This window comes from Zingiber officinale, chromosome 5A, assembly GCF_018446385.1.
Source record: "Zingiber officinale cultivar Zhangliang chromosome 5A, Zo_v1.1, whole genome shotgun sequence".
In the NCBI taxonomy this organism is placed as follows: Eukaryota; Viridiplantae; Streptophyta; class Magnoliopsida; order Zingiberales; family Zingiberaceae; genus Zingiber; species Zingiber officinale.
Genome location: NC_055994.1, coordinates 70,891,957 through 70,917,705, shown reverse-complemented (window position 1 = coordinate 70,917,705; position 25,749 = coordinate 70,891,957). Strand labels below are relative to the sequence as shown.

Here is a 25,749-nt window from a genome sequence, read left to right as displayed (position 1 = left end):
TCTTTGTCTTTTAAGTTGATATGATTAGTTGAATTTATTAGATTAGTCTTATCTTTAAAATTTAATCTTTTGTTAATTAAATTATCTTAGTTTTAGATAGAATTTTCTAGATTGATATTGTCTAGATTATTAAATACTTTATTAAGGTATTTATTAATTTTATCTAGATCAATATTGACCTTGTCATCATTATCATTTGAATTTTCATATTTGTTTAAGTTTAAATTTGAAATTTTAATATTTAACTTTTCTGAATTTGTTAATTTGCTTAAATTTTTGTGTAAAGTAATATTTTTAATATTATTAGTTGAATTTTTCTTAGAGGTAGAGTCATTCAAATTGATTTGATTATTATTTGAATTTTTAGAGTTATTAATTATTTTTAGATTTTCTGAATTTTCTAAATTAATTAGATTTGTTTTATCAGATAATATCCTATGAGTATTTTTGCATATTGTCAAATACATTATTTTCACGTATATTTTTAGAAATATCCAAATTAACATGCATATTTTTTAAACTACTACCAGCAGGAGTATTTTGGTAAATATTACTAACCTTGAGCGTAACTCCTAATGCAGTAGGCTTCTCCGTTGGATCTAACTCGAGTTTGGATTCGATTTTGACTTGATCGTCTAACTCCAATGGCTCCTCGTGAAGCTTGGCCAGGCAGGTCCAAAACTCGTGGGCATCCTTGACCTTTCCTATCCTGCTAGTAACTTTGTTAGGTAATAAATCTGAAACTAACTTTATTACCTTTTGGTTTGCTTTCGAGTTTTGCGTTGATCTTCTCAATGACATGCCACCATCGAAGTCGTTCATAAGGATAAAAGTTTCCATCTACATCCTCCACAAATTGAATTCATTTCTCTTGTACATCTTTTATGGAGGTGGTTCGTAAATGCTTCGTCCTTCGACTTGAGTCATTAAGTACTGAAGATAGAAAACTAAAAAGAGGTGCCAAAACTTGGTCTTAGATTAGCAGTGTTGGAGAAAAAATATTAAAAAATAATTTTTGTAAAATACGGCACCCAAATAATAATAAAATAATAAGGTTATTTGAGGAATAACCTTAATGGAATTTTTAGGTTTGGGATTTAATCGGAGCTCGTATGGCATATGTTAAGGAGATAAATGATTGGGCCAGGGGAAAACCTGTTTAAGCTACTCTATTTGAACGAGAAAATGTTTAATTTCTTTATTTCTTTTCTTTTTCTTTTTTCTTTTCCTTCGTTTCTCCTCCCCTTTCCTCACGCTGATCTCCTCCTCCTCTTCATCGCGTCGCCTACACCCGACGTCGCCGCCTCACTGCAGACGTTGATCGTTGGCCACTGGCGGTTTGAGCTCTCAACATCGTTTCCCTTCCGATCTCAGTCTCCTCGCGCCGAGCAGCATCGTCGCCACTCCAATCTGGAGCCGTGCCCTAACTTCGATCCACCGCCAGCCTACTCGTGCTCCACTCCCTAAGTGTCGGTGCCTATCGACGGTCGCTGCTCCTCTCCTTCTCATCACCGACGGTCATCCAAGCCTTGTTCTAGCAGCCAACCTCCCTTCTGGCATCCCATCTTTGGTCGCAGATACAAAAGGGACTTCCGACAGCCAAGCTTTCGATCGTGCCCTAGAACTACCTTCGAGACACCTCTTCCTGATCTGGCACCGGCTCACTGAGTGCTGACGTCTCTTGACCTAGTGACACCATCAACATCTAATTGCTTGCTGCCATCGTCGAAGAAGAGGAAAGTTAGGTAAAGATTCTTGTTCACTGCAGTTGCGATGTGGATTTAGGTAAATTATTGCTAGAATTCCTAACTAGTTGGATTTGGGATTGTTTTCCAAATGGTAGTGGAGGATTAAGTGTAGTTGCTTGGTTCTAGCTTTAGACCCAACCACTGTAGGTCCGGTTGTGAGCAACAACACGATCGGATTTGAGTGATTTTTTGGATTGGTGTTGGAATATCCGAAATCTAAAGATATGTTTAGGTTTTAAGACTTTTAGTGCTTGATCGATTTCTATGTTTTCATAGCTTTGGCTGACAGTGCTATTCCGACCATCTTCCGACAGCAAGGGGTTTTCTAGAAATGGGTTGATTCAAAAACAAATGGATTTGGGTAAGTTGTGCTATGGATTTATTCCATTTAGTATTGGTTTAGATTAAGTTGTTGTGATTGATTATGTTTATAGCAAGTCCTAATTATAATGGATTAGTTAGAATTGATTGAGGGGTCAGATGATCCAATTAGGGTTTATGATTGGATTTGGATTTAGGTTAGCTTCTTGGGGGTAAGATATGATTTCTAATCAGTACTGTGTTATAGGATTTTGATTCGGGACGAGCATTTCGATGTGGGATTTGTTCCGATACGACATTTTTGAGGCGGATACCTTTGACTTATCTCTTTTGATATTATCATTATGATATGCGTAGTAATTTATATCTAGTAGTAATGGTTATGTTTTAGCTACCATTGGTATGTCGCTACTTGATACCTATAGCATGCATTTGTTTGTTATTATCTGTTGTTGACCTCCACAAGTGTACGAAAATATCGCAATTAATATAAAATATTATCGTATCCACAGGGACTGGAATAAACACTAAGAATATCTCAACACGAATTAGCTAGACAACAAATCAATGGATTGACAAAGTTTAAGTATAACTATGAAAGGTAAACAAAGGAATAAAAGAATAGGAAATAAGAATAAGGGCAATGATAAGGGATGTTCTAGGAGTTTTGATTTCTTTGTAAGGTTCTTCAATGTAAATGATCTACCAAATCTTATTTCTCAATTATCCACCATTTGTAGAAGGTTGTCGGTTCTCTCTTACAATAGACAACCGGCCTAGGACTGAAATCTATACCTAAACGCGATCAATTAGATATGAGTCTATGTTGTCCTTACACGGGCATGTTCCTGTCACGAAGATCCCTTGGAAAATCAACATAGAAATCATTATTTCTCAACCCATAAGATATAAAGATTAATGCATAAATCTATCCTACCCTCTTGAATTGTCCTATTTCCCCCCTAAAGCTCATCCCTCAAACATTCTTACACGGGCTTTCACCTTTCACGTGCCTCCCTCGGAAAATCGAGTGAAAGATAATCTCTACAAGATCCACAAGACATTCAAACAATCAATCAAGAATGTGAATTAGGTCCAAATCATAACTATACATCCAAGATTTAATTGATACAAACAGGGAAAAATCATAGAAATAGGAAATTAGCAAATCTATAAGAGTTTACATCAAGAAATCCTTACAAATACTCCCTCCATCCTAGAACGAAGATAAACTACTCCATCAATCGAAGAAAGAAATCCGAAAACATAAAGATTATAAGCATTCTTGATCCCAATCCAAGAAAAGGAAAGAAAGAAGGCTTATCTAATGATGAAGACGGTCTTCGAATCCAATCCACGCTCCCAGAGTCGAATCGGTGAAGATCTTCCCTTAGATCGCCTAGAAATCCACCCAAGAAAGGAAGGAATCGTCCAAATCTTCCTTTCTCCCAAAGGGGAGAAGACCCCCTTTCAAATCAAGAAGGAAGCTTTATATAGAAGAGGGGTTTGGGTGCCACACGACCCTGAGGCACGGCCGTGTGAGATTCACACAGCCTGCTCCATTCTCTTCTCTGCCAACCTCACACGATCGTGTGAGGTACACGGCCGTGGCTTGCCTCTACCAATGCCCCTCTTGCACGACCGTGTAGATCTACACGGCCTGTACTGCCTTCGCCTCTGGAAACCTGGCACGCCCGTGTGGTGCACATGGCCATCACTCTCTTGCTCATTGGAAACCTCACACGACCGTGTAGCATACACGGCCGAGGCTTCTCTGGTCTCTGGAAAACTGACATGGCCGTGTGGTGTACACGACCTAGGCTTCATTGGGCTTCAAAACTTGGCACGACCATGTGAGGTTCACACGGCCAAGCCATCTTCCTTCTCTGCTGCAGCTACACGACCTCTCATCTCCACACGGCCTGGGCAAACCCCCATGGTAGGGTCGTGTGGGGTTCAGGTATCATGGTTTCCTCCATCGCTTTGCTTGCAGATTTGGCCTCGAACACGCATCCTTCACCAAATTTGACTCCTGTGTATAGAAAATGCACAAAAGCAGATCTCCGAACAAAGAGAGTAAATATGCTAAAAAGGAAAGATGGAAGTACGAAAATACATAGATCAAGCATGCTCAAAGTATGTGAATGTGCGTCAAAACATGCTAACAAGTGTATACAATCTATGCACATCACACCCCCAGACTTAAACCTTTGCTTGTCCTCAAGAAAAATGCTGCAATCTAAATTCATATGCTTTACAATGCTCTCATATCCCTAATGCATTCTCCTAACTCTATCAAATGGTTTCATTAGTAAGCATGATCATGAAAACAAGTTAAGTTTGGCTCAAGCATAAGTACCCTGTGCATAGTATAAAACAACTCAAAACTCTTCAAGTTTCAATCCATGTCCTAGTCAAGCCGTCATCAAGTTTGAATTCCTAGTGTTTTCAGTGATAGACAAGTAATCAGTAATAGGCACTTACTTGCCACACACTTGGTTCATATTTCTCAATCAACCCATGGGCTCAAAGGCATGCTCAATCTCAAGAGAAGCTAAGCAGTCATTTCCCTAGTAACCTAACTCGGTCTCAAAGGGGTGACTAGCTAGATTCCACTCACAACAACTATTTTTTATATCCCTTATTCACTTTTTTCCTTTGCTTTTTTCACACTTTTTTTTTCATAAGTATTTGCATTGTGCAAATCTTATTCACAAATATACTTTCAGCATAAATATTGGGATATTTTAATTTTTCCAAATGAGCTTATATGAGTTGAGCCTCATCCAGTAAACAAAATGAAGTTTGAGAAATCACCATGGAAACCAAGTACTAAACAAACAAGATGAATCATGACTATACCAATGATATCAACCATTCAAGCATCAAGTCAAAGTGTAGTGAAAATAAGATCCTTAAGGTCAAGCCAAGACTAAAACTCATCTCCATAAGATACTTAGCTTATTTCATGCTACTCAAGATAGAGGAAAGAGGTTCATTGAGCATACTACTAGCATCACTAAAAACATCATGAATCTAGATAATGAACGTGCTAACATTTAATCTTAAAGGCAAGAAAGCATATAAGTGAAGTTTGATGTTCTCAAGATGAATGCCACAAGAAATCAAAACAAAATGTAAGACATAAGCAAAAACAAAAAAAAACAAACAAAGCAATTCAAATGCATCTAATGCATCCCCCCAGACTTAAACTTTTCATTGTCCCAATGAAAACTAAAAACAATGTGGAGGAGATTTTAAGAGAAGTTACCAAGTGATGAGCTCCAAATGGTTGACATTCATGTTTTTTAAGGATACTCCTCCATCCAATACTCATATTCCTCCACAACTTTTGAATTCTACAACAATAAGATAGACAAGAAAAATTAAGTAGAGGATACATGTTTATTATAAAGAGAGAACTAAAGACATAAAAGAAAATAAGGAAAATGAACTTGGGTTGCCTCCCAAGAAGCACTTGTTTAAGGTCATTAGCTCGATCACCTCATTAGATTCATCTAAATCTTTCTCTTGGAGGGGTAAGATATTTCAACACCCTCCTACCAAGGGCTCTTATTATGGAGGGAGCTTTCAATATAGGAGTTAAAAAAATGAAGTATCGCTCTCTCCATCTTCGTCTTCTTTAAAGTTCTTTCGGGTGGTCAAAGACGGTTCAGATTGAGCTTCCAATTATTAGCCCAAGTGAAATCTGCACATGCAAAGAAAATACAAATCTCCGACAAACATATTAGATAAGATAGAGCCATAACCATATTAAGATAAGAAGAATAAGAAAAAACTAAATCACATCCAACAAAGCCAATAATAGGCACCTCAATAAAATTTTCCAAAAGATCACAAGAAATACTAACCTTGCTTTTCTGAGAAATACCTGATATTTCTAAACATGTGGATGCAATTTCCTCTGAATCAAAAGATGGTTCTGGCTCTGGCTCTGGCTCAGGTGTTGGCGATATCAAAGATGGTGATTCTTGAGACTCTGCTATATCTACATGAGTCCCTACACATTGGTCCACAACATGCTCAATCCTTGCAACTCTTACAACATCTAAGGATTGTGTGGACAAAGGAGGTGATTCTTGAGATGCTGCTTCCACAACACAGCTCCTTACACATTGTTCCATATCAACATCATCAACACAAACATCAAAAAACAAACCAACATCTATGTCCTCAATAGGAGAATCAATAACAAGAGGATCAATAACTTCATTTGCAGTTTTAAGTTGATCTACCACATCACATTTATCATCTGAAAGTTCAATGTCACTATAACACCCTATAAAATTTGGAGGTAGATCTGAAAACTTATTTACCACTGCATTATCTTCACAATCTTCATCTGAAGAGTCTTCATCTTTATACAAATTCAAAAATTTGCACTCAACCTTACTAGTGTCACAGAATTTTTTTAAGTTATAGTTCTCATTGACCCCCACTAACCTTTGTGGAAAAGGAACCCTTAGTGAAGGTCTTGGGAAAGATACTTCTAATTTCCCATATTCCCTTTTAGCTTGTGGAGGAGATTCAACTTGCTTATCTAGTGTTGGTATGATCAATCGTTGAGGGAAAGGTACTTGTGCCATTTGGAAACCTCCTGGAATAATGGAACTGAGTTCATGTGGTCTTCTATTGTTCTTCTCCTCAATTCTAAACATGCCCTTCTTTAGAAGGTCTTCATGATTTTTTTCAATTCTCAACCCAACATCATCACACTTTTCACTAGATCTTGTCTGCGAAGGAGAGGGATCTTCTTTAAACCAATTTGAAACAATACTTTCAATCTTTTCCCCTAAATGTTTGAACTCCTCGTTCTGTGACTTGTGATTTTCAAAACTCATAGATGGTTGAGTTACAATTTGTTTGACAGGCTCTATAGCATTTATGGCTTGCACTTCTTGAATGTTTGAGGGAAATTTCATCCAACTTATGTTCGACCATTTATGAAGGTTCAATGTCACTTGATCAATTAACATATATGCTTCATCTACACTTTTGTCCATAAAAGAACATCCAGCTGATGAATCCAATAAACTCTTATCTGAGAAAGAAATTCCCTCATAAAATATGTGCAGAATCAACCATTTTCCAAAACCATGATGAGGGCACTATCTTTGAAGACTCTTGAATCTATCCCATGCTTCAAACAATGATTCTCCATATGCCTGAGCAAAAGTTGTTATGCAATTCCTCATATACACTATTCTGCTTAGAGGGAAAAAATGATTCAGAAATTGCTTCTCCAATTGCTCCCAACCTATGATACTTTGAGGATGGAGATAATATAACCAAGTCCTTGCATTATCCTTGATACTGAAAGGAAATGTCATCAATCGAACTGCATCTGCTGACACTCCTTCACATTTCACCATATCACAAATCTCTAAAAATGTTTCAAGATGCAGATAAGGACTTTCTGATACTTCTCCTCCAAATGTGTGACCTTGTATCATAAAAATTAACTGTGGGTCTAGTTGGAAACTTTCTGCTTCAATTTGAGGTTGCACAATAGGAGATAAAAATTTTGCAGAAAAAAGTGTAGAAAAATTTCTCATGGGCCTGCTTGACATGTTAGTGCTCATGGATATTCAAGAAAAAAATTATAAAATGAAGAATCAAAGACAAGAAATAAAATGCAATATGAAAAGCAAGAAAGAAATTGCAGAAATTAAATTGCAAGAAAGAAAGTGCATAATGAAAACAAGAAAGAAAAGACAAAAGGAACAAGAAAAATATCTAGAATAATTCATATGCTAAAGATTGCAAGATATGTTTACAAAAGAAAAGAAGAAAGAAACTGGATCAAAAGAGAAAACAGAGAAAAGTTAGATTAGAGTGCTAGAAATCAAGAATGCAAAGTTAGAATTAGAATTAAAATTGCAACAAAAAAAATTGTCAAGAATTAGAAAGATATGCAAATGATGAAAACAGAATTCTAAAGATTAGTTTCAATTATGCTAATGAAAAGAAAAGAAAAGTTATGTTTAGTCTAACTCAATTGATAATCCCTAATGTTCACTACAAGAAAAATCCTCATAGACATCGGTGGAACAACATCGGTTTTAAGCAAAAACCGATGTCTTTGAGTATTTTACACCAGTTTTTCCAAAAACCGGTGTTTATCAGCGCAGATTTTCACCCTAGACATCGGTTTTTTAAGCTGATATATATGAGCGTCTTTTTTTTTGTTAATAGACACTGATTTTAACATCAGTTTTTAAAACCCGGTGTCTATGATAAAATAAAATAATTTAATTTTCCCACCAATACTTAGCCGAAATTTGCAACACTTCAATATTTCCTCCAAACCTAAACCTATATCGCGCCGTCCACCATCTCTCTCAGCCTCATCTCCCTCTTCCCCTTCCTAGATCGACGCCCCTTCCTCTCCCGATTAGGATCAACACACGACGCCCTTGCTTCTCCATCCAACCACACCGCATCTCCTCCATCTCCTCCTTTGGGTAAGAAGAGGCTGCTTGTGTGGCTTGGGGTCATCGCTGAGTTGCTAGAAGTCGCCCTCCTCCATGCTTTCTCGATCCCACATCTGGTAACCTGGATTCCTCATCTCCTTCTTCTATTTGATCCCTGCTTGTCGATCCTCGTGTGGCCAGGACTGATCGGAGCTCCTTGCTCGCTGATTTTGCTGCTCGCGGTAGGATTCGGCGCTGCCTCCGGGTGTGTTATCGACTAATCGGTCGACATGGTGAGAGGGAAGACACAGATGAGGAGGATAGAGAACCTAGCCAGCTGGCAGGTGACCTTTTTCGAGCACTGGAGAGGCCTTCTGAAGAAGGCCTTTGAGCTCTTCGTGCTGGATTAAAAAGGGGCATTGTGTCCTAGGAACCCTAAAGATACTCCCGCTATGGGTTTAGGGCTGCTGCACTTCGATGGTCGCGTCGTCGACGACGATGGACGACCCCTGCTGGAATCCGACGACGGCGAGGAGATGATGCATGTTGAGCCTGGTGTCATCGTTTTGGTGTCGTGTATGGCGATTTAAGCATCTCTCCTATTTATGTCTTCAAGAGCACCTTCTCGGGCAGGCTACGCCTCCATGAAGAGGATGCTGAGATTCTAGGCGCTCTTTCTCTAGTTTTCTGGAGTCTCACTCTCATCGCTCTCTGCAAGTACATCATCTTGGTGCTAGGAGCAGATGATAATGGTGAAGGTAGTTACTAGATTTCAAAATCCGGTCCAGTATACTTGGGTCTTCCATCTTCATTTTCTCTCTTGTATACAGGCGGGACCTTTGCTCTGTATTCATTAATGTTGCGGCATTCAAAGATTGGACTGTCGAGGACATCCCATGCTGCACATGAGCACCTGACTGCTTACGAGCTTGAAACTGATTGTGAGGAAACTCGAACTAGTTTACGGATAAAGAAATTTCTCGAGAAGAATCAGACTTCTCGACTTTTGCTACTACTATTTACGCTATTAGGGACAAGTATGGTCATTGGCGATGGTTGTTTGACCCCGACAATCTCAGGTATAGTCAATTCCTGTGAAATGCTGCTTTATGTTCTAAACAATTGAGTAAAATTCTGAAGCTGATTAAAGTAGAAATTTCGCAAGATGAGTTAGTCTTAAATTGGTCATTGTCAGCATTAGCAAAATGCCTGAAGTGGTTATATTGGGGGTGAAATGTGCAAAGCTAAAAGATAATACATAAGTAACTAAACATTGTGGTTCTGGAGAAAAAAAAATAAAAATCTAAAACATAACACCATGGGTTCCTTCAAAATGACATCGACAATTGGAGGTGTCAATTCTAGTATTTTCTTCATGAAACTAACTTGAGAGCTACCTATGTGAATTTGTGTGTTTGACGTTTTCAATAATAAAAAAGGTAAGATATAGATTAAGAACATTCTAGGGGCTCAGTTTGGTATTAGAGTATCTGAGGTTTTTTTTAAGAAAGAAAAATTGCACTGCATTTGCATGAAGGTAAATCCTATAATTTGAACTAACATTTTTTTCCTTTTCATATTTCTCTAGTTGTTTCAGCAGTTTCTGGACTCAGAATTAAGCTTCCAGGTCTTCATGAAGGTAAGAGCATAGCCTTTTTCTCTGCCTCTCCTCTCTGTCTCAAATTGTAGGAAGGATGAGCGTGCAATGCCTTCTAGCGCCATGAATAAGGCAGGCATTTCTGGCGATCTTAGTTCCATTTCTAAATTTCCTCAGATTGAGGTGTCTTCTAGTGATCAACCCTCGTCCAGTCGATCAATTCGACGCTTCGAGCCAACCAGTCAATTGGAGGACAAACTAGAATGCATGCACAGGAAGGTCTTCGGCCGTTTTACTGCCCGCGAGGCTATTCTTGATGAAGAATTTTGGGTGAGCTTAAACTTATGTTGCTGGATACAAGTTCCATTTAGCTGATGATTGATGCTTCTATTTGCTGTTTGTTTTCTGACAATTAGTTTTGTTCTATCTTGAACATTAGAAAGCTTTCTGTGTTTTTTTGGAGAATTCATTGTGGTGCTCGATAATGCGCTATTTTCCCTCACTGATTGGTAAACTTGAACTTTTGTTGCCTCTGATTTGAATTTTCTTAGCATGAATTAAGGGGCTACCGGTAAGCTATTTCTTGGATAGCTACATGTTGGTGCTTGAGGTTGCCTATTTGAGTTGGTGATTACTAGCTGAGAATGGTTCTTTATAGTAATAATGTCATGAAGGATTTGAATTATTTGAGGGGCAAATTTGAGTTACACCATTGAGGATAGTCAGATTGGCTGATGGCTCCTGTGCTGTTTTTTGCTTTATTGCTTATGTACTGTTTGCTAGATTCTTCATCAGATCGAGATAGGCGACGAAGATGAAGAGTCTGAAAGCTCAGATTCAGAAAGTAATGATGATTTGAAATTGTCAAAAGTCACTGAAATGAGACTTCTTCCTTCAGATGCTGGAAAGTGTATCCTTGCTATCATGCATGCCTCATATTGTTAGTGTATTTTAACATTGTAATGGGTGTTTTGAAACTTCACAGATTCTTTCTTGTTTTTACAGATGACAACACCAATATCAATTGAAGATGTTCGTAGAGAGGTCAAAATCCTCAAAGCCTTGTCCAACCATAATAATCTTGTCAAATTTTATGATGCATGTAAGGATGCACTTAACGTCTACGTAGTCATGGAGTATGTCTTAATTAACTCTAGTTAGCTTAACAATGAGTAACAACATTTCTACATCTGATATTTGTTCCATGTCACAAGATAGAGTTGATATATCCAAAACTTTTTGCATGTAGTATCCTACTAATATGCCTCTTTGCTTTCCACTTTGTATCCTACACTAAGGAAAAATGATAATACTTTTCCATAGAAATTTAAAAATGAACACTTCTAAGATGATAGGCAACAATTTTTTTTAAAAAAAAATTATGTAGTACTTCTGTTAATTTGGAACTCAACAATATGTTTTTCTCTTTTCCAGATTATGTGAAGGTGGAGAATTATTAGAAAGAATTTTATCCAGGTAAAAAAGTGATTTTATTGGCCATAATTTATATCTATTTGATTATTTGAATTTGAAAATTAATAATTTCTGATTGCTTTTTTCCCTTGTGTTCTCAAGAGGGGGAAGGTACTCAGAGGAGGATGCAAAAGCTATAGTTATTCAAATACTAAGTGTAATCGTCTTTTGTCATCTTCAAGGTGTTGTGCATCGTGATTTAAAGCCAGAGGTTTGTATCATAGAGAACTTTGATTCAATTTATGCATATATGATATTACTTTAGATCTCTTATTTTATAGGAGCAACTTAGGGTATTCTGCTGTTCATTTCTTTTTTAACATATATTTTCAGCGCTGTTAATATTTCTTCCTTGTATTTAACAACAGAATTTTCTTTTCACCACCAGAGATGAAAATGCTCAGATGAAGTTGATTGATTTTGGCCTTTCCGATTTTGTTAAACCAGGTGAGCATTGTTTAGTGGCATGGTCTAGTTGATTGCTTTTTTGGTGATGTTAAACATGAAATTGTTATCCTATTTTGTTATGGGTTCCTTTTGTTATTTTCTCTGGTACCATTTGTTGTGAGTTTCCTTTGCCACTGAAGTTTTTGAATGTGTCATTCAACCTATCATTTTCTGCATTCTATTTTAGGTATTTTACAGATTTTTACTGTAATGGAATAGAGTCCTCTTTTTTCAGCTTTTATTTTTTATGAAACCGTCATGTAAGAATTGTTGCATTAACATAAATCTATCAAAGTACAGCAGCAAATGATGAGAAGTAATAATAATCTTGAGTAGGATATAAGTAATATTAGATTGGAAAGAGAAAAGTGGGAAGGGTTACAAACTAATAATTGTCAACATCGCGTGGCACTCATATCTAACTTGGCTACTTGGAAGACATTTTTGAGTTTGATCACCTCAAGATGACAATTGAAATTGTTTCAGATTTTTCTAGCGGGTCTTTTCAATTATTCTTTAGTTGGCTTTGGATTTGTAGAATTTTATACAGTAGTTACTTGTTTATTCACATCATTCTTGAATCATATGTCAAATTGTCTTGTGACAACTTATAGCATCCACTGTTACTAAGAAACTATTTCGACCTGATAATTGCTCTCAATTATCCATACATTGATAACCCAAATATCCTCAGTTGATATGGGTTAGTGCATGAGATGGAATTTCCACAACAAACTTAAGCAATGCTAATGTAGAATGAGGAAGGATTAAATACCAGGTTTAACATGAAAACAAGATAGAAGTATTTAACAATATTAGAAGGCAAAATTTCAACTCAATGAATAATGCAGGCAAGTGTTAGATCTATGTGTCTTGAACGTTAAGGGATCTACAATGTATGGTGCCTTTAAACTAACAATTAAAGGTTCAAAAATTGATATAGCAATAGATGACTTAGAAGGCAAACCCAATATGGATATCTTAGAGCTACTACTCTACAAACCCGGTAAATGTGTGCTTAAATTTCAAATCTTGTAGACTTGGTATTCTTGATAAATCATTATCATGATTAAGCTATGTTGGTCTTTACTACTTGAGGCTTTCTCCAACCTAATAATTTAAAAAAAATAAAAATCATTTAAAATTTGATTGCTGATTTGCTGAACCTATTCTTCTCATATCTTAAGGCAGTAGTACAACAAACATACAAACAGCGATTCCCGAGCAAACAATTTTGCACCCATCATATTCAATTCATCAAAACCTCGAAGTCTGTCTTACAGCAACATGCAGAACTTATACAATGGTTGTATACTCTATCTTGTTGGAGCAATCCCAATGGTCCGTGGGACCATGTGTTTTGGTGTTTGGGCAAAGAATTTAAGTTAGGTTCACCCTTGTATTTGATATGTGTACTTGAGTTGTGTAGGACTACAGGATACACATGTGACTCAGGTTGACGGCTTCGAGTCCGGTGAAGGATGGAGCATCCGAGGGACCATGGACAAGGCAGCAAGGACAATGGCCGAGGAAAGCGACTTCGAGGCATACGCGAAGGATGACATTGGGGACAAGCCGCGGGCTTGAATGCATCCGAGGGACGAGAGCCAAAGGAAGTAGGCTTGAAGGCAAAAGGTCAAGGCTGCAAAGAAGAGTCAAATGAGTCGTGAGGGTACGAGTGCATGAGAGATTGTACTCGGAATAAAATCCTAGTTTTAGGGTTTCACTGTAGCGGCATTGTAGCAGTTACTGTAGCGTCACTGTAGTAGTTACTATAGCGTTACTGTAGCAGTCGACTGGTGCATGGACCAGTCGACTGATGCACTATAGCAGAGAGCCGTTGGGCTGGCACCAGTCGACTGGTGCATGGACCAGTCGACTGGTAACGGGCAAATTAGGTTGCTGATTTGTTCCAAGATCTATAAGAAGGAGCTTGGTGTGGCCGGCCAAGGTGATGAAATTAGACTTGGTTAAAGCCTAATTGGTAGTCACTAAGTGCTCAAAGGTTCCCTTGTGTCCAAGTGCTCTTGGTGAGTGTTGTGGTGAGGTTTCTCCACCCACAAGGAGGTTGAGCTAGCCGGAGTTTGCCGGGGACTAATCCACCGACGGATTGAGGGATCGTCCGCCTTACGGACACGCCGTGGAGTAGGAGCAAGTTATCTCCGAACCACGTAAACGAACGTGTTAGCGGTTTGCATTTCCATTCTTGTATTTGGTGTTTAGCTTTCTATTTGTGTTCGTTTGTATTCCGCTGCGCTAACATCGTAGGAAGCAAAGATTTGGGGGCACCGTCCATTCAACTCCCCTTCTAGCCGGCCGTAAGATCCTCCAACAAGTGGTATCAGAGCGAGGCCGCTCTCCGTTGGACTAACCGCCAAGGAGGCAAAAGATGACCGGCTTGATTGAACCTCCAAAATTTGAAGGAGGAAGTCTTGGGGACATCACCTATTGGATGATGAAGATGGAAATCTTTTTCAACACGGATTGGGACATCATGATGGTGGTAAAGGAGCCATTCAAAGTCCCAAAGGACAAGAAAGGAAAGAAGCTCCGACCATGACATTGGACGGAGGAGCAAATTTCACGATCAAAGGAAAATTCCAAGGTAATATCAATTTTAATTGATATGTTGCCTAATAATATTGTGAGTCGTGTAGGTAAATATGAGAATGCTCATGAATTATGGAGCAAAGTGAAGAAATTTCCATGGGAGGAATTTTCGCCTACACAAGAAGAAGAAGAAAAATCCGAAGAAAGTGATGAAGTGGTCCAAGAGGAGAAGAAGGACCAATCGGATGTGGAGCCCAAGGAGTTGGGCTTAGTAGCTCAAGAAGAGGAGGTGGAGCAAACGGAAGTTGAGTCACGCTCAATATCCGAGGAGGAGAAGGAAGATGAGGTATCATCTACATCCTCAAGAATTGAAGAAGATTCCAAGACAAGTGAAGAAGATGAAGTCTTGGAAGTCAACACAGCAAGCACCTCCACCGAAGTGAAGTCAAAGAACAACATAATTTTCTTTGGATGCAATGAGAAGGGATACTACAAGAGTAGGTGTCCAATGGGTAAGAAGAAGGTATCTCCTAAACTCAATTCAATTCCTTTAGAATCTAATTTGAGTTGTAGGAAGAAGAAGGAGAGGAAGCACATTAGATGCTTCACGTGTGGTGAGATGGGTCACTATCACACAAAATGCCCCAAGAAGAGGGAAATCAAGAAGCTTGCGCATCTAAAGAAATGGGAGAAGAAGATGAGGAACTCAAATCAAGGGGGAGCTTCAAGGGTAAGGGAGGTATACCCTAGTTTGAATCGTAATTCAAGTTTAAATTCTTATACTCCCATGCATGCTAGGAATAATTCTTATTATTTATCCATGCAAAATTTTGGTTTTAGATATCATGATAGGAATAGGGTTAATGTAGATCAAAACCCTAGGAAACCCATGCATGATAAACCTAGAAATGGTAAACCTAAGAAGAACCAAGGCATTAATCCCAAGAAGGGGAGGCATATGCCTAGGAAGGCTAGGTCTTGGAATGTCCATGGTGGACATGTTGATTCTAGGTTTAGGAACCTAGAAAGGGAAAATCAAGCTTTGAAAGCAAAGCTTGATCAATTGGAGAAATTCCTTAAGAGATTCACTATTGGATCTAAGGGATTAAATATGGTGTTGAGTAGCCAAAAACCCAACAATGATAGATCGGGTTTGGGATACCGATCTAGTCCCTCCAAGGCTAAAAGGAGACCATGTGATAGGGGGGCACATGATAAGGGCAAGGGAGAGTCATCTAAAGCCAATGAGAAGAAATATGCTAGGGTTGCATATGATTATGGCAAGGATGATGTGTCCAAGGTGCACCACTGTGGTTTAGCCATAATGGAGAAAGCATCTAAGAAGATGGCTAAGGTTAAGATCTCTAGGGGGAGCTCAAATAGTCAAATTGAGACCCATGGTAAATGAATCTCAGGTGGGTACCACTTGGGAGTCTAGAGGAGCCATGAAGTGTGTCAAATGGTTTGAAGACGGACTTGAGTCTCAAACCTAGGGATTTGGCACACATGGTTTGTGTTTCATGCAAGAAATATGACATTTGGGGGTCATATAACATGACAATTGGTTTTGGATGTATAGATGCCATATAAACCAATGCTAGGGATGCATTATGGGTTGGTATGGGCAAATACATCAAGAGGAAGCTAAAACTAGGACTTTAGGTCAAGGTTCAATTGAACCATTTAGCTAGTTTTGGATCTTGTGTCAATCTTGGGATTGGTGATAGATACATTTTGTAATGTATTTTTCCCAAGTAGATAAGGGTACAATAGACCTCTCCACAAAATTTGGGGATTTTTGGAGGTCTAGGGAATTTCTGGTGTATTTCTGAAGTTGACCTGAAAAGGTTGATTTTTTCAGAAATAGGGTGCCTGTCGACTGGTACAGATACCAGTCGACTGGTAACAATATTTTTGAGCACAGAATGTCTCTGTAAGCTCATTTTTATGGGGGCAGTCGACTGGTGCCAAGACCAGTCGACTGGTAACAGTGTTTTTCGACCACAGAATGATTTTGTAAGGTTGTGTCGAAGGGGGCAGTCGACTGGCACTTAGGGCAGTCGATTGATACCAGTCTGAAATTATTTTTAGCATTAGTTTGTGACCATGTCAACTCTCTTAGATGTATGAGATCCAAGGGGGATTAATACATGAGTTTAGGGTCAGTTTGGATGATAAATTTTCAACAATTGGGATATTGTTGGAGAACTTTTTGGATGTTAGGCAAAGGGGGCGAACTAAGGTTTAGTTGGGAAAACCTTTGGTGCCTTTGCATAGGGGGAGCCTTGTGATAGGTTCTCAAAAAGCCTTGTGATAAAATCCTAGCTCAACGGGGAGCTTAGGTGTAGGGGGAGCCTTGTGATAGGTTTCAATGCATATTTACATTTTGTTTGGCGATTGCCAAGTGTGTAGCCTTGGCAACGTAAGTCCATTCGGCGGTGTAAATCCAAGTGTGTAGCCTTGGCAACGTAAGTCCATTCGGCGTTGTAAGTCCAAGTGTGTAGCCTTGGCAACGTAAGTCCATTCGGCGTTGTAAGTCCAAGTGTGTAGCCTTGGCATCGTAAGTCCATTGTATTAGCATGTTTATTTGCTATTTGTTTTCCCTAACTTAAATGTATTGCCAAACACCAAAAAGGGGGAGATTGTTGGAGCAATCCCAATGGTCCGTGGGACCATGTGTTTTGGTGTTTGGGCAAAGGGTTTAAGTTAGGTTCACCCTTGTATTTGATATGTGTACTTGAGTTGTGCAGGACTACAGGATACACATGTGACTCAGGTTGACGGCTTCGAGTCCGGTGAAGGATGGAGCATCCGAGGGACCGTGGACAAGGCAGCAAGGACAATGGCCGAGGGAAGCGACTTCGAGGCATACGCGAAGGATGGCATTGGGGACAAGCCGCGGGCTTGAATGCATCCGAGGGATGAGAGCCAAAGGAAGTAGGCTTGAAGGCAAAAGGTCAAGGCTGCAAAGAAGAGTCAAATGAGTCGTGAGGGTACGAGTGCATGAGAGATTGTACTCGGAGTAAAATCCTAGTTTTAGGGTTTCACTGTAGCGGCATTGTAGCAGTTACTGTAGCGTTAATGTAGCAGTTATTGTAGCGTTATTGTAGCAGTCGACTGGTACATGGACCAGTCGACTGATGCACTATAGCAGAGAGCCGTTGGGCTGGCACCAGTCGACTGGTGCATGGACCAGTCGACTGGTAACGGGCAAATTAGGTTGCTGATTTGCTCCAAGCTCTATAAGAAGGAGCTTGGTGTGGCCGGCCAAGGTGACGAAATTAGACTTGGTTAAAGCCTAATTAGTAGTCACTAAGTGCTCAAAGGTTCCCTTGTGTCCAAGTGCTCTTGGTGAGTGTTGTGGTGAGGTTTCTCCATCCACAAGGAGGTTGAGCTAGCCGGAGTTTGCCGGGGACTAATCCACCGACGGATTCAGGGATCGTCCACCTTACGGACACGCCGTGGAGTAGGAGCAAGTTATCTCCGAACCACGTAAACGAACGTGTTAGCGGTTTGCATTTCCATTCTTGTATTTGGTGTTTAGCTTTCTATTTGTGTTCGTTTGTATTCCGCTGCGCTAACATCGTAGGAAGCAAAGATTTGGGGGCGCCGTCCATTCAACCCCCCTTCTAGCCGGCCGCAAGATCCTCCAACATATCTTACTTGTTTAATATTTTTTTATTGCATCGCACTTTTCAGGCGCTATCTAAAGCCCTAACAGAGGATCAGCTGTTTTATCTAAGATCACAGTTTAAGCTACTAGCACCAAACGGAGAAGGTCACATATCGTTCGACAACTTTCGAATGGTCAGTCTAGTCGAATTTATTTGCCAATATCCAAAATGTGATTGTTCAGTTGCATACTTTCCTCTATCATTTACTTCTATGTCTATCCTTGTGCAGGCCCTATTGCAAAATGTAACCGAGTCAATGAAGGAGAGTAAGGTTATTGATATCTTAAATGTGGCGAGGCATTTATTCCTGCTGCCATTTTTTTTGCAGTTGCTAAGTTTCTTTTGTATGCCTCCACCATTACCATTACTACAGAATTTATATGCTGCAGTTTTGACCTTTTGCGAGGTAATATTCTAGGATTTCTGCAGCATGTAAAATTCTTCTGTTTTTGTTCTTTGCTGTAGTTAAGTAGACCAAATGATAATTTTGTTTGACAGATTAGAACAGTGGATGTTTTAACTCAGAAAACTAGGCATTTGAAGGTGAAAAGTGGTGAGATTAGGGAAATTAAAGGCACAAGAAGAATGGAGCAGTATATCAAGTTGAACAGATTCTGATTCTCATAATTTAATGTAGCCTCAGCTTAATTTTTGACTCACGATGTTCTACCTTGATGTATACAATATCTATTAGCTTTTGATGTAAAAAGAATATTTGTATATTTTATAGATACTGTTGTAAGAAGACTATTTATGTAATTTGTGAATATTTGTGTATTTTATGGATACTGTTGAATGAAGAATATTTGTATAATTTGTGAATATTTGTGTATTTTCTTGAATACTGTCGGTTTTTCACTGTGTCGAAAATCAAATTTGTGTTGGTAAAAAATACTGATATTACATCGGTTTTCCACTGCTGCAAAACCGGTGTCATTAACTAATATTACATCGGTCGTATACCGCTGCCAAAACTGGTGTTATTACCATATAATATTACATCGGTTTTACACCGTTGATGAAACAGTGTCGTTAAGTGATACTACACCGGTTAATAACCGATTCGAAAACCGGTGTCGTTAAGTGATACTACACTGGTTTTAACCTGATGTCTAAAATGACAGACCTTTTACATCGCCTTCATAGACATTGGTCGAAAATGTAATAGACACCGGTGGAAAACCGATGTCTATGAGGGTTTTTGTTGTAGTGGTTATAGCGTAGTCCCCGGCAACGACGCCAAAAACTTGTTGACCTCCGCAAGTGTATGGAAATATCACAAGTAATATAAAAGATTATCATATCCACAGGGACTAGAATAAGCACTAAGAATATCTCAACGCGAATTAGCTAGACAACAAATCAATGGATTGACAAAGTCTAAGTATAACTATGAAAGGTAAATAAAGGAATAAAAGAATAGGAAACAAGAATAAGGGCAATGATAAGGGATGTTCTAGGAGTTTTGGTTTCTTTGTAAGGTTCTTCAATGTAAATGATCTACCAAATCTTATTTCTCAATTGTCCACCATTTGTAGAAGGTTGTCGGTTCTCTCTTGCAATAGACAACCGGCCTAGGACTGAAATCTATACCTAAATGCGATCAATTAGATATGAGCCTATGTTGTCCTTACACGAGCATGCTTCTGTCACGAAGATCCCTCGGAAAATCAACATAGAAATCATTACTTCTCAACTCATAAGATATAAAGATTAATGCATAAATCTATCCTACCCTCTTGAATTGTCCTATTTCTCCCCTAAAGCTCATCCCTCAAACGTCCTTACATGGGCTTGCACCTTTCGCGTGCTTCCCTCGAAAAATCGAGTGAAAAATAATCTCTACAAGATCCACAAGACATTCAAACAATCAATCAAGAATGTGAATTAGGTCCAAATCACAACAATACATCCAAGATTTAATTAATACAAACAGGGTAAAATCATAGAAATAGGAAATTAGCAAATCCATAAGAGTTTACATCAAGAAATCCTTACAAATACTCCCTCCATCCTAGAACGAAGATAAACTACTCCATCAATCGAAGAAAGAAATCCGAAAACATAAAGATTACAAGCATTCTTGATCCCAATCCAAGAAAAGGAAAGAAAGAAGGCTTATCTAATGATGAAGACGGTCTTCGGATCCAATCCACGCTCCTGGAGTAAAATCGGTGAAGATCTTCCCTTAGATCGCCCAGAAATCCACCCAAGAATGGAAGGAATCATCCAAATCTTCCTTTCTCCCAAAGGGGAGAAGATCCCCTTTCAAATCAAGAAGGAAGCTTTATATAGAAGAGGGGTTTGGGTGCCACACGGCCCAGAGGCACGACCGTGTGAGATTCACACGGCCTGCTCCATTCTCTTCTCTGCCAATCTCACACGACCGTGTGAGGTACACAGTCGTGTCTTGCCTCTACCAATGCCCCCCTTATACGACCGTGTAGATCTACACGGCCTGTACTGCCTTCGCCTCTGGAAACCTGGCACGGCCGTGTGGTGCACACGGACAGCACTCTCTTGCTCACTGGAAACCTCACACGGCCATGTAGCATACACGACCGAGGCTTCTCTGGTCTCTAGAAAACTGACATGGTCGTGTGGTGTACACGACCTAGGCTTCATTGGGCTTCAAAACTTGGCACGGCCGTGTGAGGTTCATACGGCCAAGCCATCTTCCTTCTCTGCTGCAGCTACACGACCTCTCATCTCCACACGGCCTGGGCAAACCCCCATAGCAGGGTCGTGTGGGGTTCAGGTATCATGGCTTCCTCCATCGCTTTACTTGTAGATTTGGCCTCGAACACACATCCTTCACCAAATTCGACTCCTGTGTACAGAAAATGCACAAAAGAAGATCTCCAAACAAAGAGAGTAAATATGCTAAAAAGGAAAGCTGGAAGTACGAAAATACATAGATAAAACATGCACAAAGTATGTGAATGTGCGTCAAAACATGCTAACAAGTGTATACCATCTATGCACATTATCTGTTATGCATTTAGACTTATATTCCTTTGTTCTTGCCATGTGTACTTATGATCATATAAGTAGTGACATACATTGCCTTACTGTGTGCAGGACTAGTTACTAGACATATCTGACATGTGTACCTAGTTTCATGATACTTAGATCCTTGTTGGATTTCTTTATCTTTTGGTATATATTATGGAGGTGTCAAGATTTACATGTTGTAGTGTCATGCACTATCTTGCATGATTGTCTGTTGAGCTATTTTCGGCTCCATTGTTGTTGAGCACATCGCCAGTTACATGATCTGCACACACAACCACTCATGGATTAGTGGTACATCAGGCAGGGTATGTGCAGTTTGCTCTGTCAGGGCTTCGCTAGTCCGCTCATGGGTAGCGATGACTGCAGCGTGTAGTGGGCAGGGATCCCTCCACTTAACAATGATACAGGGAAATGAGAGCTTATGCTCCCCCACTATGTTTGGGGTAGGTCCTTTCCGCTCGGTCACTCAGGAGTAGTGATGGCAGAGTGCACAATTATCATAGCCCTACCCTCTCAATCTCACCATCGTGTGTGAGATGTTTGACTGGTGTCAGGGGTGACCATGTCATTTGCATCATATGCATGGATTGTATTTATTGCTTGTGATTGCTGCATTTTTGTATACTGCATTTTGGTCGTTGCATATGATTGACATGCATACATGAGACATTATTTATTGGACTGATGACCCTGCATCTATTGGTGAGGTTCACACCCTTATGTTAGAATAGGAAGTCCTGGTGAGTATAGTTCTTCTTTTGTTATTCAGTTTTGCCTTTCCTGTTATAGATCAGGAGACTGTACTCTATGATTATTATTGGTAGCTATATCTTACTATGCATGTTAGTTCGATACCCGCTGAGTATGTTATACTCACTACCCCTTAATTTTACTATCATTTTCAGGTTAGCACATAGATCTATCCTGTCGCTTGGAGTATCCTGTCTGTCGGTCCCACATCACATCGAGGACTGTTTTCTGGTGTTAGCTCTCCTTTACTTGTCTTACGTTTTTGTTGGACTTGGTGTTGTATAAATTCGACTTTGTTCTTTTGAGTTTGCTATGTGGAGTTGTATTTGTTTTATTGTGGTTGTGTAAGCCTAGCCGGCTAGCAGTCTTTATTGTTTTGGTTTGTATGGGCTTTCTTTCATTTTATTTTTCTGCTGTGTTTTTTTAGTACAGCCGAGTGGGCTGTTAATATATATATAACTGCATGGTTGTGATATTTTGTTCCAGCTGAGTAGGCTGAGTATATAATTGTATGGTTGCGTATATTCCAGCTATGTGGGCTGATGTATTCTTGTGGATGTATGTATGATTCAGATTGTCACCGGTATAGGGGAGATGCTATCGAATTTTTGTCTGGTAGGGAATCCTTTGGGGCGTGACAATTTTGGAGGGAAAAAATGAAAGGCGTAAGGATATTTTTTAAACACAAACGATATCTATTTTTCTTTTAAAAAGAACCCCTCTTGCTCGATTGGTGGTTGCACCAATTTAGAGCGGAACCCGCTCTGATACCACCTGTTGGATCGTGGAAGTCGCTAGAGGGAGGTGAGTAGCGATCAAAAATTCGTTATCGAATTAGAGTAAGCAGCGGAAAGGAAAGATGAAACACAACCATAACATGAATCAATTTTACTTGGTTCGGAGCCTTCGTCGACTCCTACTCCAAAGCCCACACTCGTCAAGTGCTTTCATTGTGCAATTCACTAGTAGTTCAAAAATTGATTACAAAGTTAAGTACAAGAATAAAAATGAAATACCGACAACAGAAAACAATAAGCTCGAATCGTGGTTGTCGGAGTAGCCTCACAGCGTCACAAGAGCAGTGCGCAATGGAGCAGTCGTAGGAAGAAGTTGTTGTGTTTTGGTACTCCGTGGAGGCCTTCTTTTACAGGCATGCTCCGGGCACCTGGATCCCTTCCAGGTGCCTGAACCATGATGTCAGTCGTCCAATCAGCGCTCGCCTAGCTGTCAGGATAGCTTTTGCCTTCCGAGTGCCTGGACCAATTCTGGGCGCCCGGACCAACTCTGAGTGCCCGGATCCCTTCCGGGCGCCCGGACCACCATTTTCCAGAGACTCATTTCCCTGTATGAAAATGTTAGTCCGAGGTAACATAAAAGATATGTTACCCTACAAAACAAGGTGTTAGCATAATTTATAATCAAATAGAGTAGTAATTAGATTCTGTCTCCTCGAGACCGAAATCTAGTCACAATCTCAACTTAGATTTCCGAAATAGATTTAAGTTGGATCGACGCCTAAGTTCTCTAACCGGGAATGCGTCCTCTCAAGTCACTCCCCTCTAGTGACTTACCTTAACTTACCTGCTAGACATTCGGTCAACCCGTCGACCTATCTGGACTTCATGCCAGCTATCCGGTAGACTCGTTAACCTAGCTGGACTTCATGCCAGACATTCGGTCAGCCCATCGACCAGTCTGGACTTTGTGTCAGCTATCAGGTCAGTCTGTCGACCTAGCAGGGCTTCGTGCTAGCTATCCGATCGGCTTGTCACCTAGCTGGGCTTCGTGCCAACTATTCGGTCGGCCTGTCGACTTAGCTGGGCTTCTCCTGCACACTTAGTCAAAATGTTAGATCACAACGAAACTAGCTTAACCTACTTTGTCATTTATCAAAACCTGAGTTAGACCGTCCGTGCTAACCGCACCAACATTAGCTACTTGGACATTTAGCCGCTACAGCTGTAATGACTAGTTGGACAGTTAACTGCTACACGTTATAACAGCTACTTGGACATTTAGTTGCTACAACATATAGCAGCTACTGATAGTTAGTTGCTACACATTGTAGAATCTACTTGGACATTTAGCTGCTACAATGTTAGCAACTAAATGTCCAAGTAGCTGCTATACGTTGTAGCAGCTACTTGGACATTTAGCTGTTACATGTTGTAGTAGTTATTTGGACATTTAGCTGCTATAACATGTAGCAGCTACTTGGTAAGTCGTTTTATTTTAAGTTATAATTTCCTTTAATTCTAATATATTTATTTATACGTGATTCTAAATGATCTATTTAATTAATATAAGGAAAACATATGTTGTCTTTATAGGTCGTCAGTCGAGTGTTTATGACACCTAGATAGAAGCATTTACACAAGTTTATTGTTTTAAGGACGCTATGCACCGGTCCTTCGAGAGTAAATAGGATGCAATACAAGCTTTTGAAGTCTACAACATACAATCTTACAATGTTAATACTTTTTTTTTTGATAAAATTTAATTTTTTTGGTTATATAATTTGTCGTAAACTTACCAATTTAAGTCGTTTTTAATTTCCCACAATTCATTTGATGGTAAGTCCTTTCAATTTAAGTTGTAATTCCCTTTAATCCTAATATATATTATTAAGATTTATGCTACAACATGTAGCAGTTACTTCGACAACTAGCTGCTACACGTTGTAGTAACTACTTCGACAGTTAACTACTACACATTGTAGCAACTAGTTGGACACTCCAAACAACTTTTTCTTACTATTTTTCGTTATATAATTTGCAGGAAACTTGCCAAACATCATTTCACATAATTCATTCGATGATAAGGCATTTCAGTTTAAGTTGTAATTCCTTCTAATCCTAATATATATTATCATGCATGACGTGAAAGCGAAATTATATTATGTAATTACCATTTTACCCTTATGGTTTCGGCTAAAGTTTTAACCCCTAAACCAAGCATGAGACAAATATTTCGAAAGATTCTCGTTGATAATAGATCGGTGGCCTATAGTGTCTTCCTCTATCAATCTCAACTCGACGACTCATTTTCTCCTCCGAAACTTTGTCTCCTCATAAGTATTTCGTTAGAGTTTAGTGTTTTGATTCTTCTCCTATTGTTTAGGATTTTGATTTTTTACAATTTTAATTTTTTAGGATTTAAATTCTTCTCCTAGCTGCTATAATGGTGTTGAATGATTATGGATATTCAAATTGAAGATTACTTTCAGTGAATAGAGGTTTAAAAAAAAAAAGGTTGTAACGTTATAGCAGCTACTTGATAGTAGGTGCTAGAACGTAGTTAAACCCTAATGACTGTTATAACGTGGTTAAAACCTACAGTCCCTACTATCTTTGTAAAATTCGGCAATTAAATAATAAGTGTTATCAAAGGAATAACCTTATTAGATTTTTTTCAAAAATTGTTAGAAATTTTTCGAGATTTAAACGAAGTCTATATAATACATTTAAGAGGATGAATCTATTAGGCTAAATAAAGCTTGTTTGGAATAGTTGATTATTTTCATTACGCCTAACGTTGGAATTAATTGAGCTAAGTATAAAACTAAACATAGGTTTAGCCGATTCATTCCCTTCTCTCATCTCCGCCCGATCTCCCTTCTCTCCCGAGCCCCTCTCATGATTTCCCCTCACTTGATAGCCAACACCACCCTCCTCTCCTTCATTGCGACATTGCCCGACGCTGACTCCCGATTCACCATCTACGTGCCCTAGCTTTGCCAC

At 39.2% G+C, this 25,749-nt stretch overlaps 1 protein-coding gene and 1 non-coding gene across 7 annotated transcripts; both read left to right on the top strand.

Annotated features, from left to right (window-relative positions):
* Positions 1-1,222: 1,222 nt before the first annotated feature.
* On the top strand, positions 1,223-22,452 carry LOC121980562 (CDPK-related protein kinase-like). Of its 6 annotated transcripts, none has more exons than XR_006111590.1 (11): positions 1,223-1,745; positions 9,334-9,582; positions 10,092-10,142; positions 10,278-10,430; positions 11,106-11,236; positions 11,535-11,576; positions 11,676-11,784; positions 11,942-12,020; positions 18,270-18,377; positions 18,474-18,650; positions 18,743-18,802. XR_006111590.1 is itself a non-coding variant. In XM_042532652.1 (8 exons), exons 2-8 carry the CDS (start codon positions 10,137-10,139, stop codon positions 22,167-22,169), a joined length of 525 nt encoding a protein of 174 aa, XP_042388586.1. In that variant the 5' UTR covers positions 1,223-1,745; positions 10,092-10,136; the 3' UTR covers positions 22,170-22,452. The 6 variants fall into 6 exon arrangements, 1 of the variants encoding a protein (XP_042388586.1); XR_006111591.1 differs by lacking the exon at positions 9,334-9,582 and adding an exon at positions 2,025-2,109; XR_006111589.1 differs by lacking the exon at positions 9,334-9,582.
* LOC121983470 lies at positions 7,182-7,287 on the top strand. Its single transcript, XR_006112521.1, has one exon. It is a non-coding gene; the product is annotated as a small nucleolar RNA R71 (small nucleolar RNA).
* Positions 22,453-25,749: the final 3,297 nt, after the last annotated feature.

Bases quoted from the DNA above. Each gene is read 5' to 3' on its own strand.
- LOC121980562 (XM_042532652.1), top strand. The intron at 11,577-11,675 runs GTAAAAAAGTGA...TGTGTTCTCAAG, and splicing joins TTAGAAAGAATTTTATCCAG to AGGGGGAAGGTACTCAGAGG. The intron at 11,785-11,941 runs GTTTGTATCATA...ATTTAACAACAG, and splicing joins ATCGTGATTTAAAGCCAGAG to AATTTTCTTTTCACCACCAG.